Below are 12,773 nucleotides of genomic sequence, written 5' to 3'. Positions count from 1 at the left end.
AGTCCTGCACTGTCTTCTTGTTTTCCCGCCGTGTGAAGTGTTCCTTGTACAGCTTGCCTCTTCTCAGCACCTGATCCGGTTGGCTCCTCCATCTTTTACACCGCAGCTCACCTGCTCCCACCAGCTGTGTTCCGTTGTTACTGGCATTCCTGTTTTTAAATGTCCCGGGCACAGGTGTGCACTCCCAACAACTAGAGTGTTGCCTGTGCTCAGGGCTTTTTCTGCTCTGCTTTCCACCACTCCTCTTCCTCGTTGCAGTGTTAATGTGTTTCTGTTACCAGTAGTCCTTTTCAGCTAGTTCGCATGAAAGTATTGGAGGAATGTTTGTAAAGGGCTTTGAGGGCAAGTCAGTGTTTGAAACTTGATTTGTAGATTGGAACGAGAGATTCAACACTTTTTGAGGAAGTAGGGGAAGAATCACAATAGGCCATTGTTACCAAGGGATTAATCCTGGCAGGGGAAAGGGGATACGCACTGATACTACCACTCACTGCCGGAGGCCCTCTACACGGTCATATTATTTAGTGTGAAACACAATTCTCTAATGCAACAGAGCAATAAGGGGGAGGTGTAAAATGAGATAACTGAGGTCACGGAACGCAGTGCCGGCCATTTGTATCAATGGTGCGCCCGGACCAGAGGATGAGCGGTCGAGGGCTCTCAACACCCATGCCACACAGTGCCCCCTGGTGGTCCAAAAAGTTTGTGCTGCTGGTACAGAATACATCGAAGATGAGGAATCCGTGGTAGAAACATCCATCAGAAAGAACATTACCCAGAGCTATGTAATATGTTCTCTGTGCTCTCTCTGCTCTGGGGTCCTTCGTCTTCTTCCTCGCTCTGTCACCTCATACCTTCTCCCGCAATGCAGTGCTCCCCGGGAGGGGCGTAGAGTCCGTTTGACGTGGAGCCACTCGCATGTGTCATCAACTGGGTTTCATGTTGGCTCTGTCGCTGCTCTTCTCCTACTTGCTCCGCGTAGGGATGAGTCTGCAGCTTCCCCTCAGGCCTATGCCTCGGTGCTCTGAGGTTCCTCATTCTGTTCCACTTTGCTGAGCTGGTCCCTTCCGGCTACTCGACCAGTATGCCCTACTTTTCTAGCTAGGAAAGGACTTTTAAAGTGTAGGGCCTTAATTTCATCTGTGTATTGTGTTTTTAACACCTTTCTGTCCTACATATTAGTTCTCTAATTTGGTTCTTGCCTACCTTGTTCTTCACTTGCGTTCCTACACTTGTTCAAAAGCCAAGTGTTAGTTATCTGTAACCAGAGCACCCCAAAAGGGAATGTGTAAATATAATAGTACTGTATGTATAGTGTAATACTTACCTGTGGTCAATTGCTTAGTTTGTCCAAGTCATAAATACAAAACTGCATTTTTTATATTTTCTGCCTAACTTGGGTTATTAGGAATGCTCTGTGTGCTTAACTGATCCCTTTGCCACTCACATTCTAAGTCTAAGCCTTGCTGCTCAGCCAACTACCCAGACAGTGTGGCTACACATAAGTGGCTCTCGCTGCTCACCAGAATGAGGTGGCCATGCGGAATCTGTCCGCAGGGCTTGTTCTGATTTATTTTAACATGAAGCATAATGCTATCCTCGTTGCCCTTAACAGAATTAGTACTCCTCTGCACCAACTACTATAAGGCATCTCTTTTCTCTGCAGGTAATTATCGTCTGCCTGGACAGCATCTGCTTACTCTTAATACAGATTGTTTTTTTTTCTTTTCACTACAGGTAGGTGCCCAGTCTGAGGATGGATTGTCTAACACTCTACACAATCATGCCTCCTTACCATCGCAGGGCAATTCCCTCTCTGAACTCAGGCAAGAAACGTACAGTGGTAAGATTGACACATCGCTCTATTGTTTGATGCATCTTTCTCTCCTCTCTTCATTTGCTATGTAATTTAACTTGCTAATTGAGAAGGTCTTCAAGTTTATCTGATGTTTTTTCAGGCTTGACTGGACTTGGGAGATCAAGTGTTTCCTCAGGGGGCACAGATATAAAACGGGAAGATAAGGAGGATGATGAGAACACTTCAGTTGCTGATAACTCAGAAGACGAAAAGAAAGAATCTAAAATGACACGGAACAGATCGAGAATGTCATTGAACAGGTCTCATATTTTTCCAATATCATTTTTGGGGTGGTAGCCTGGGAAGTTAGGGCTAATGCAGTGTTTGGGGTCCCGTGGTTAATGGAACTACTAATCCTTCAAACGGCAACTATTATGACTACAGCAAACCTAGTGCATTGTACAGATGGATGAGGAGCAAGGGCCTGGATCAAAAAGATTGCTGTATTGGGAATATACTTCAGGTCCATGCTAAAATGAAGAACATGATCTCATGAATTGATATCTTTAAATATTTGATAATGCTTTAAAATATCTAACAATCAAAATGAATTAAACATCTTTGTCAGATACTTATTCTAACATTTAGTTTGCACCTTCTGAGGTCATTTAAGCTTTTGATAGTGTTGTGTGTGTGCTTATATGTATGTATAAGGCGGGGGGCATCTATGTGGGGGTGAAAAAGCTGTGTGGATAGTCATTACCATGAACCACTGTGACAAAATGAATGCTGCTCAGAGTACAGGGATGAGTAGTGGCTAAACGGCCTACTCAGTCCCACACTCCTCCTAATGGAGCAGTGATCCCAATCATAAACGTGAAACTGGCACAGCCCGACAGGTTATGCCTCCTTTGCTTTTTTAGTAGTGTAGCTATACTCTTTAAGAGGGGTAATGTTATCTGAAATTATAGAGTCCGACGTCCACCAAAAAGGCATCTTGGCGGCAACAAATCTATGACAGAACGGCCATCAGAGACCTGAGATCTAATAAATGTTTTCAATGAGTGCCTAAAAAGCAGATGGTTCTCTTTTGGCCCGAAGGGACTGTGGAAGCTGTTTCCACAGTCTCGCCACTGCTAGCGAGAAGGAACGATCCCTGATTTGCGAATATTTGACAAAAGGAACCTGAAAAAGATGGCCATCCTTAGAGCAAAGGGCTCGAGAGGGCACTGTTGGAGAGAATTCTCATAAATGTGTTAATTCCCTCCACCTTAGAGACCCCAAGCAACTTCGCTGGATTTTGAGGACTTGATTTTTTTAACCTGGAGGGTGTGACCCTTTTTTCACACATGTATTTTCATGTGATTTGTTAACTCTGTTTCTATTTGGTTATGGAATCTTACAAACACCATAGGCATCTTTTACAATTGTCACACAGCACCCTCAGTGCAGTGGCACAGGGAAGTCTTTCAGATTTCCCCAGGTTTAAATACCTTCTCTGGGATAAACGACTGTTTCCCAGAGCAGTAAAGTGAAATTGGATTTACTTAGGGTGTGCTCGGTCTAGCAAGTACAATACTATCTTGCAATAGGGTGCTGGGGGCGGGGGTTTACTTAGTATCCCCTGTGTCTAAATGCTCATGTAACATTTATGTTCCCCTTTCCTCAATTGACTGGCTGGTGGCAGTGATTTAGTTTTGAACTACCAAGGTTAGCATTTACTGCGACCATTCGCGGACCCGGTAACGTTAACCGTGGGAGCCATCTTTTTCAAAATGGCGTCTAGCCATCATTGCTAAAATGGTCCCTGGTCTTTGTTTTTCGCCATGTCTTTGTGGAAAGGTCGTTCTAGTTTTTTGCTCTGCGCACCAATACAGGTTTGGTCTCTTTGTTCATTTGGATTTGGCAGGCTTCAGGAGTGAAACCCGCCTCTGGCGCCCAAGTGTCTGGGGTAGGCAGGAAGTGCCCGAAACTCCCTGTGCTTAGTCTCCTAAACCCAAATGCACTCTGTGGTGATTGGCTGGCTGACTGTCCGGCAAGGACAGCCACCCTGCTGGGTGAGCGATAGCTAGGCTGGAATGAATGGGAGAGAACTGACTAAAAGATGAGTCTTTTGGCTTGGAAGGCAGAGTCGACCACTGGACGAAGGAACCAAAGATGAGCTGGAAGAGGAAGCCTGCTGCAACTCCTGGACCGTTGGTTTGCCCGGTGAAGCCCTCTTCAGGTCTGAATCGCCAAGTTCACATCGACAGGGAAGCCCCTGCCAGGACGACTTCGCCCCTTGAGTTGGTGGGACCAACTAACTCCCAAGTAAGCCACCTGGACACCCATCTCGGAGCTGGTTGAATTGCCTAAGAGTTGCTGCAGGAAACCGTAGTGCCAGGGAGAGGGACACCAGATTGTGTGTGTTGCTTGTAAGCTGGCCTAAAGCTTTTGGAAGATCCTCCGGACCCCCACAAAGTAGGATTGACCAAGCCTGACCCCCCCCCTCAGTCGAGTGCGGGACCTCAGATGTGAGGTATGTCCACCTTGACAGCCAGGAACCACGCTTTTGCTATTTGCTGTACCGCAAAACAGCCACTGTTAGTAAAGTTTGCCGGTTGGCAGTTTTGACGGTGCCAGTACAATGCAGGAGTCCCCCCGACATCCTCCCTCTTGTCTCCACGACTGAGGCCCAGGAACAATGAGATCTGCAGAGCTGCACAGGAACAGTCTCATCAACTGCATATTTTCCTTTTTACTAAGGTACTGTAAAACAATTCTAAGAGCACTTACCTCTTACTGTGGAAGTGCTTGTAACTTCTGCAACTCACAAGTCTAATCAGCTTGTGGCCCTACATTTGATTCTTCTTTTTATCAAAGACTCCTAAGAACTTGTGAAAAGGCTTTTCCATTACTTATCTGAAGTGCTTTATCTTATCCAAGACTTACCCATTGACTTTAGTTTAGCCTATTGTATTGAATGACTCTTCTAGTGAACTAAGAGTGTCTGCACTGCTTAGGTATATTTGTGGTCTCTTGTGTTCTAATAATCGTTGACTTTTACCAACTTATAAAGAGTATTCTGAATGTCAATAGTAAGGCATTAATGTCCCCAGCACACTTGTTACTGAAGTCACCTGTGGGTGTAGGTTGTGTCTGTGGGCCATCCCAAAAGGGCCTTGTCTGATTCAGAAACTCAAAGTATACAGTATTGAAGTATATTTGTGTTACTATTCTTTTGCTCCCTTCTGAAAAAGCCTTTATTACTGACTGATTATAAATTGTTTATGCAAGAAACCTTGAGTGGAAGAGTTTATTTGAATACCTGTAACTGTGAATCTTTGTGTAACTCCACTAAAGCTCACATTTCCCCTCTTGAGATAAGCCTGGCTGCTGAACACACTACCAGAACTGTGTAGTACAAGCTTATACCAAAGGTTGGATTGCCTATACATGTAGTTATACAGGTATTCTACAGTTGTTTGTAGTGTTCCCAGAGGGTACTGCATACAGACTTTGCTTAAGAGGCACGCAGGGGTGGAATTTCAGCTGGGGGATACTCGACACCCCTGCCATAAATAGTATAGTGGACTATACATAAAGATTTTAAAGTAATTTGTTTAGCCACCGGGAGCCAGTGAAGTGACTGAAGAATAGTAAAGGTATGGACTCCAAAAGGAGATTCAGTGGCGAATCTAGACACAGGATTCTAACGAACTTGAAGGTGTTGAATAAGGTTTGCAGGTTGTGACAAGAAGAGAATTACAATGGTCCAAGGAACCGAAGACAAACAAAGTCACAATAAGGACCCGTAGATTCGATGGCAGAAATGGTAGGACTTTCCGATACACCTTCAGTTGTCGGTGCTCACCTTCAGTTGTCGGTGCTCAGATTGCCACACTGCACTTGCCTGGGCTTCCGCAGACAAGGAAGCTGGCATCTTACCGTGGGAATGGAGGAGTTTAGCAAGAGGCTGATGTGATGCATCCGCGGATGTCGTCCCTTCTCCCCTATGGGAAGCCCTGTCCCATGGTGACAGGGCAGTGCGAACTCAACCCAATAGTCCCCCTAGGGGTGGTGTACCGCAGGAGGATTACGTGGTAAGGGATCCCCCCCCCCCTTCATGGCAAGATTCTTCAGGGATAACGCAGTAGGGCCAAAATATATCCCTACCTTCCTCATTCCCTGTGCCCAGTACACAAATCCCCCACACTCCCATGTGCTTGTGTAAAGTATAGTCCAACGCTTTAAAGGACCACTGAGCCGAGCAAGAGTCCAGCAAACCCAATAAGGATTGATCATACTTGTACTGGAATGAAAATGATGTGCAGATCCATGAAGAGTGCCCCACAGAACCACAGCAAGCATTCCAGTCTATATGAACATTGTGCAAGTATATAAATTAAGGAGGGACTCGTAACAGTCAAGCCATCCCTGGAGGAACTGCGAGAGCCAGCACGGCCCGGGAGAGAGAAAAAAGGCAGACCGGGATGCCGAGGCGGGAGAAAGAGTCCATAGCCGGTCCAGAGCAGAAAGGCTGCTTGGCAAACAAGGAAAGGGAAGCGTCCCTGAGAACCGAGAAACCACGGGCAGGAAGAGCCACGCTATCCGAAAGAGAATTATCACTGCAGAGATGTTGTAGAGGGAAGGTCTGGAGCCCATCTAGAGCGGCGGGACCACATGGCAAGCCAGGAAAAGGAAGTTCGTAGCCTCCTTGAGAACCGGGAAGCGGGGTAAGGAAGAGCCGTGCTACCAGAAGGGGAATTCTGTGGTGCTGTGTCAGACCAAAGGACCACGAGGGTCGAGGAATCCCCCCTTCCCCCATCTCATCGCAGGCACCAAGGGTGATCCAGAAACATGCCGACTAAGAGAAAAGGTATGCAGGTTTCCAGAAGGTGCTGGGGCCCCAAGGAGGTGGTGGAAAGCCGGGGGGAGGAAGAGAAGCTGAGAATATAGGGTCTGGGACCCTGACGGAGAGAAAGGAACTCTTAAACTTTTGAGCCACAAGATAGTACTTGACATGAAAGTGTTCCAAGTCTATTAGCAAAACCAAGCAAGAAGGGAGGGTCTGGGATCTGTACTCATAACAACTTATTTAAGAGTTTGTGGAGAAATATTAAAGTGGTTGAAACCCTGCGAGAGAAGAGAGAGAAGATGAGAATCTTTTGGCACACTAAGTGTCTGCGACCCAATCAGGAACAATTGGGGGGGGCGGGTGAGCCTATACCTGGCAGGATAGTGAACCTGGTATAAATAAAGCCCAGTTAAGAGAAAGAGGTCCTCCATGGTGCATCTTCGTCGTGGCAATACCTGGTAGGTTAGTACACCAGGTCTGCAATTGGTCAGTTAAAGCCCTAAACCAGGACAGCACTGCGTCCGCCAATCCAGCTCCTGACGGCGATCCAGCAAGGTTGAAGGATCAATGGTGTCAAATTCAGGCATAAATCAAGGAGAATCAGCGCCCCGTACCATCTTAAGATTTGAGCTGATAAATGTACCAACTCTAATCACTTTAGTACAATGGATCAAAGATAAGAATGTCAAATCAAGGTTCTAGAAAAAGAACTTTAATAAAACAATCAATGTAAACAAACTAAAAACCTACCCCTTTAAGAGAGAAAATGCACAACTTGTGAAATGGCACTTTAGGTTGATAAGCATGTGTGTCCAGGCAAGAGATTAAGCAACACTGTCAATTGCTCAAGGATATGTCCTTGAAAGGCATGGGAGTGGAAGGGGGTGCTTACAAGTCACAAGTCCTTCGAAATACACCAGCGAGACAGACCTTAAAAATAACTTAATTTATTTCTTTGGATGTGTTAGGAGGCCACCCTAGTTGAGGTGAACAGTGAGTCTTTTAAGAGTTTTGCCAAAACCCAATAAAAGTATAGTGAGAACGCAGTCGTGGCTTAATCTTAGGAGAGCATGAGAGTAGTCTAGGGCCCTGATGGGTTCACACAGAATAGCACACAATTAATTTCATTATGCATATTGTTAGGGAGAATTCTAATTTGTGTGCAAATTCCCTTCAACCTTAGAGACTGCCCCCAACAGGTTTGCTGGACTTCAGGACTTTTTCATTTTCATCCTGGAGAGAGACCTTTTTCCCATTCTCTTGTGTATTTTTCTGTGATTTTAACTTTTTTTTGCTTTTTGGAGTCTGACAAACTCCATAGGCATCATCTTTTTACATAGTGACACACGTCACCTTCAGTGCAGTGGCAGATTTCCCAAAGGTTTAAATAACTTCACTTGGTTAAACTTATGTTTCCAAGAGCAGTGAAGTGAAATTGACTTTACTTGCACTTGTAACTTTCTAGACCCAGCACACACTATCTTAGAATAGAGTGCTGGAGGGGTTACTGAGTATCCCCTTTAGTTTCTCATGTAACATTTGTATGTTACCCTTTCTACAATTAATGGCGGGTGGCAGTGGTTTACTTTTTTCTACCATTCAGTGTTTCTACCGCAGGCTGCAATTGCTGCTGCAGTAAAGCACCCATGGGTGCCCATTTTGTCAAAATAGCCCTGTCTTCTTTTTTTGCCTTTTCTTGTTGTAAAGGTCCTTCTTGAGATTTACTCTGCGCGCCAAAACAGGTTTGGTCCCTTTGTTTTCTCTTTCACAGGATTCACTGGTGAAGCACGCCTCTGGCTCCATGGTGTCTGGCAGGGCAGGAAGTGAGGGAGGTTCCCAAAACTCCCTGTGCTTAGTCTCCTTGGTTACAGGAATGCACCCAAAGGTGATTGGCTGGCTGGCTGTCCTTGTAGGACAGCCATCCTGCTGTGTGAATGACAGCTAGGCTGAAAATGAGAGAAGCCTGCATAAAAGGAGATGTCTTTTGGACAGAAGGCAGTCGACCACTGGACGAAGGAATCTGAAGAAGAACTCGGAAGAGATGCTTACTGCAACTCCTGGACTGTTGGTTTGCCCGGTGAAACCCTGCTGCAGTGTTGAAGCTCCGAATTTGTCTCGACTAGAGCAGCCCTGCAAAGGATGACTCCAACCTGCACCCCCCCCCCCCCCCCCCCCGAATTCGAGTGCATCGTTTTTTTAAATCGGACACAAGCTCCAGGAAGATCCTATGGACTCCCTCGGAGCAGGACTAACCAAGCCTGAGCCGCCTCAACAGAGTGCTGGACCCCAGAAGCGAGGAAAGCCCATAAGGTATCCGAGAACCGCAGTGGTGCTATTCGAGAGAAGCTGAAACCGCGAAGTGCCGCTGATCTGACGTTTGCCCATTGCTGCCGCTGACCTTCAAATCGTAGTGCAGGAGTCCCCAGACGTCCTCCCTCTTGTCCCCATGACTGAGGTCCGGGAACAACAGGATCTCCAATACTACCACAGGAACAGAAGCCAGCTCAAACCAATTTCTTCAGACCTAAGGTACTGTAAACTAAGGGATGCTTACCTCTTGTGTAGCATTGCTAGCTCTCAGTGGAGACTTGCCTTGGCTGCCTTTTGCAGAGTTGCTTGCAGCTTTGCCCTTCACAAGCCTCCCAGCTTGTTGCCCAACAGTGATTTCATTTTCTACAAAGATATCTAAAACATTGTGCAAGACTTTTTACTTACCTTCAAGAAGTGTTTCAGCTTCTTTAGACTTTGCTCAAGTGACATTGTTTGTCCTGGCTCCCTGAAAGACTCTTCTAACCTCTGACGCTGTGTTTTAACTAGCCCTCCAAAATGTCATACATTCTTTACTTGTATAGCTGGGAAAGGGTTAATCTACATTGCATTGGGGGTTTCAAAAGTACTTAACTGCTTAAGAATATTTGTTAACCATTGTTTTATTCCCTAACCGTTACCTTTTGACACCAACAGGGTACTGCATACAATCTTGCCTAACAGGGAGGGACGCCCCTTATTGGGGACAAAGATGATCAGCTAGGATACAGCCCATTGAACATCACACCCCAAACCTCCCTGCCCCCTCCTCCATTCCAAGCCACTTCCTTGAGAGTATACCAATGTATTACTGTAGTACTTGGGATACAACCAAGACAGAAAATGCCAGGATGAAGAAGAGCAAAGAAGACGTGAAGGTTACAGATTGTGCTAGTACTGGTACAAAGTGGCCCCAAGGAGGCATAAAGAGCTCAAGTTGTCAAAAGAAACCATGAACATTAACAATCCGCCAGCAAAGGACTGGCAACAATGTAGAAGACGATGGACTAAAGAACTTGTCAAGTCCAGCCGGGAGAAGCAGCAGAATTGGAGACTGTCCAGCACAAGAGTTTCAAACCTGGACTGCAGACCCAAGGAAAAGAACAGAGGATGCCAGCGAGCAGCTGCGTGTCCTCTTGTGGGCTCGCTGGAACGAACACACGCATAAGACCGAGGAAAATCAGAGCCGAGCGGAGCTGCACGCTGTTCATCCGCGGTGTAGCGAGAGCGGAGGAGAGAAGCCAGTAGAGCTGGAGAGACGAACCTCATTCCCAGGAAGCCCCAGTGACGTACCAAAGTGTGCAGATCAATAACAGGAGAAGGGAGTCATTGTAGTCCAGAAACATGTTTTACAAGTTTTTGTTGGAACCACAAGCCAGCGGAAGGAAGTCCTCAAAAAAACCCCAAACCCCCCCCCCCCCCCCCCCCCCCTCGGCACACTGTTACAGGTGAACATTTTGGGGACGACACCCGAATGCCAAAGGAAGGGAGTCATTCTCCCGGTATTTATAACGTTGAGTTGTACAAGCCAGAGAAAGGGAGTAATTTCCCCCTGGTATCATTTTGCAAGAAATGTTTTTTCGGAACGACGCCTGAATACAAGGAGAAAGGGAGTCATTCTCTTGGGGAAGGAGATTTCTGTTGAATTATATTATTCTTTAGTCATAGTGTAAGTAGGTTGTGACACAGGACGGTGGAATATGATTTTGACAAACATTCTGACAGAGCCTTTAGGATTAGTTTGAGGCTGTGAAACCCCTCTTCTGAGATGGGGAGAGTAAGGGTTTCTTTTACTATAAATAAAAGACCAACAAACGCATGTAAGCCACAAAAATTAAGAATTACAACATTCCCCTACTCAAAAAGGGTGATTATCTGGCAACGCTAGATATGAAAGATATTTTCTTTCAGACTTGAATCTTCTCAGGCCATCAAATGCATCAATTTAAACTGGGTCAGGTTCATTACCAATTCAAGGTACTCCCTTTTGTAACTGTTCAGCACCACCTATGTTCACAAATGTGCTATAGTAGAAGTCGCAACGCACCTTTTCATGCAAGGCATTCCAGTGTACCCTTACCTAGATGGCTGGTTAATACCTGGGTAGGACCCAGAAAAGTCGCACATATACACTGGCCACAATCCTTTGCACAAACTGGGGTTTTCCATCAATGAAAACATAATTCTCTCACCCACAGTCCAGAAAAGCAATTCCTGGTGGCCATTAGTAACAGAAAGATGGCACTAGTCGTCCCCTACAACAAGAGGGTTCAAAACCAAATAAGCCCAATTCCCTTGTTTCGTGGCCAGTTGGCCTATAGAACAGTCAGAAGATCCATGCTCTAGCTGGACATGTCTTCTTGTATCTTCATTGTGCCACATACCAGACTAAATGTGCATCCAGTACAGCAATGATTAGCAAACCAGTGGTCTTAAGTAGAGGGGAATTGGGAAGATCTAGTGGAAATTTCACACGCGCTGATATTGGCTCTAAAATGGTGGACAAAAGGGAGGCTAAAAGGGAAACCACCTTTTTGTCAACCCACCAATAGTTTTTTGCATCAGAATAAAATGCAAAATGCCCAGGTATCCACAGTGGGGGCTCCATGTGGGACAGCACAGTGGATTAATTGGTCAGGGATATTTGCTTAGACCAATGCGCCCCCACCCAGCCATTACTGTCAGTACTGGGAAACTATTCTTCCCTTAGTCTTTGACTTTGTTGCCTGTTTGGGTAATGTTTCCAATGCAATGGTGTTTATTTTGTAGGACCATAGGCTGCACTCAAAGGATTTGATAGTTTTAGGCCACCACGTCGCCCCTTGTCTCTCTAGGCTCCGCCCGCCCCTCTTCCCTGCCACGCAGTGCAGCTGTTGCCTCTATCCCCTTCTGTATCCTACTCCCGCTGTATATCTGTTCTGTTACCACTGGAAAGTGCTCGTTATGCATTTGTAATGTTGTACACCTCTGCAAAGCGCTCCATTATGTATCTGTATTGGTGTATACCTCTATGAAGCACTCAATAAATAACATAATTGGTTACTTTTAAATGTGCCTAAAGACAAGCTGGTGGAATAAGTTAAATTTTTCCTATTTTTACTGTATTTCATTTTAGCTTTACCATGTTTGGCTACTAACTGTGACTAGTGTCCTAACATGGCAGTGCCACAAGGTTTTCGCTTGTTCCTTTGGCCATTTTGTTTGTTGGCCTTCTTCTTGCCTTGCCTGGTCAGGAAATTCCTTTTTTGGTCACACACTTCTCCAGGAAAGCCTTGGTTTTCATGGGTTAATGTAGGGCATGTGTGTTACAAGCCAGGATGTGGTTTGGGACTGGCTCGTCCCAATGCGCAAACTATTTCCTGCATGTCTGGAGTGTAGCATGAGTTTCACAAACAGTGGTCCTAATTGGACCACTGCTGTGGTGTGTGTGAGGGGCAGATCTTCCATTGGTTGGGCTGTGTTTCTGTGCTCATCTGAATTTTCCCATAGGAAGAGTCCTGCAGCCATTGCCCAGAGATCCTAGGAGGAGCAAAGTATCCTGGATAGCTGTGAAGACTTTGAAAGACCCATGGACCGATCCTGAGAAGGACTGGTAACCCACTTTTGCCACAGTCCCGGTGGAGCCCTGTCTGGTTAGTTATCTTACAAGACCTTCATCAGTGCTTTGACCCATAGCAGTGGTGGGAACAATCATTCTCGACTTCTGGTAACTCAACATATTAAGCCTTCGCAAGTGTCCCTGAGCCATCCATTGGACTGACCATGTTCAGTTTGGGCTACCACGGTAGAAGAGTCGTTTCGTCTTTCGGCACGGAACTAGAGTGGTCGTCT

The 12,773-nt window shown here is 45.9% G+C and overlaps 1 protein-coding gene across 2 annotated transcripts in view; it reads left to right on the top strand.

Annotated features, from left to right (window-relative positions):
- The window catches only part of TCF3 (transcription factor 3), a 1,342,799-nt gene that overhangs the window by 1,254,179 nt on the left and 75,847 nt on the right, over positions 1-12,773 (top strand). For both annotated transcript variants that reach the window (XM_069649483.1, XM_069649484.1), the window contains exons 17-18: positions 1,738-1,843; positions 1,959-2,118. In XM_069649483.1, coding sequence (XP_069505584.1) covers positions 1,738-1,843; positions 1,959-2,118 — 266 coding nt within the window. The remainder of the gene's footprint in view (positions 1-1,737; positions 1,844-1,958; positions 2,119-12,773) is intronic.

The sequence above is a fragment of the Ambystoma mexicanum genome, chromosome 1p, assembly GCF_040938575.1.
Source record: "Ambystoma mexicanum isolate Mex_15411 chromosome 1p, UKY_AmexF1_1, whole genome shotgun sequence".
In the NCBI taxonomy this organism is placed as follows: domain Eukaryota; kingdom Metazoa; phylum Chordata; class Amphibia; order Caudata; family Ambystomatidae; genus Ambystoma; species Ambystoma mexicanum.
Note: the sequence above shows the minus strand (reverse complement) of the source record. Positions and strands in the feature narration are given on the sequence as shown.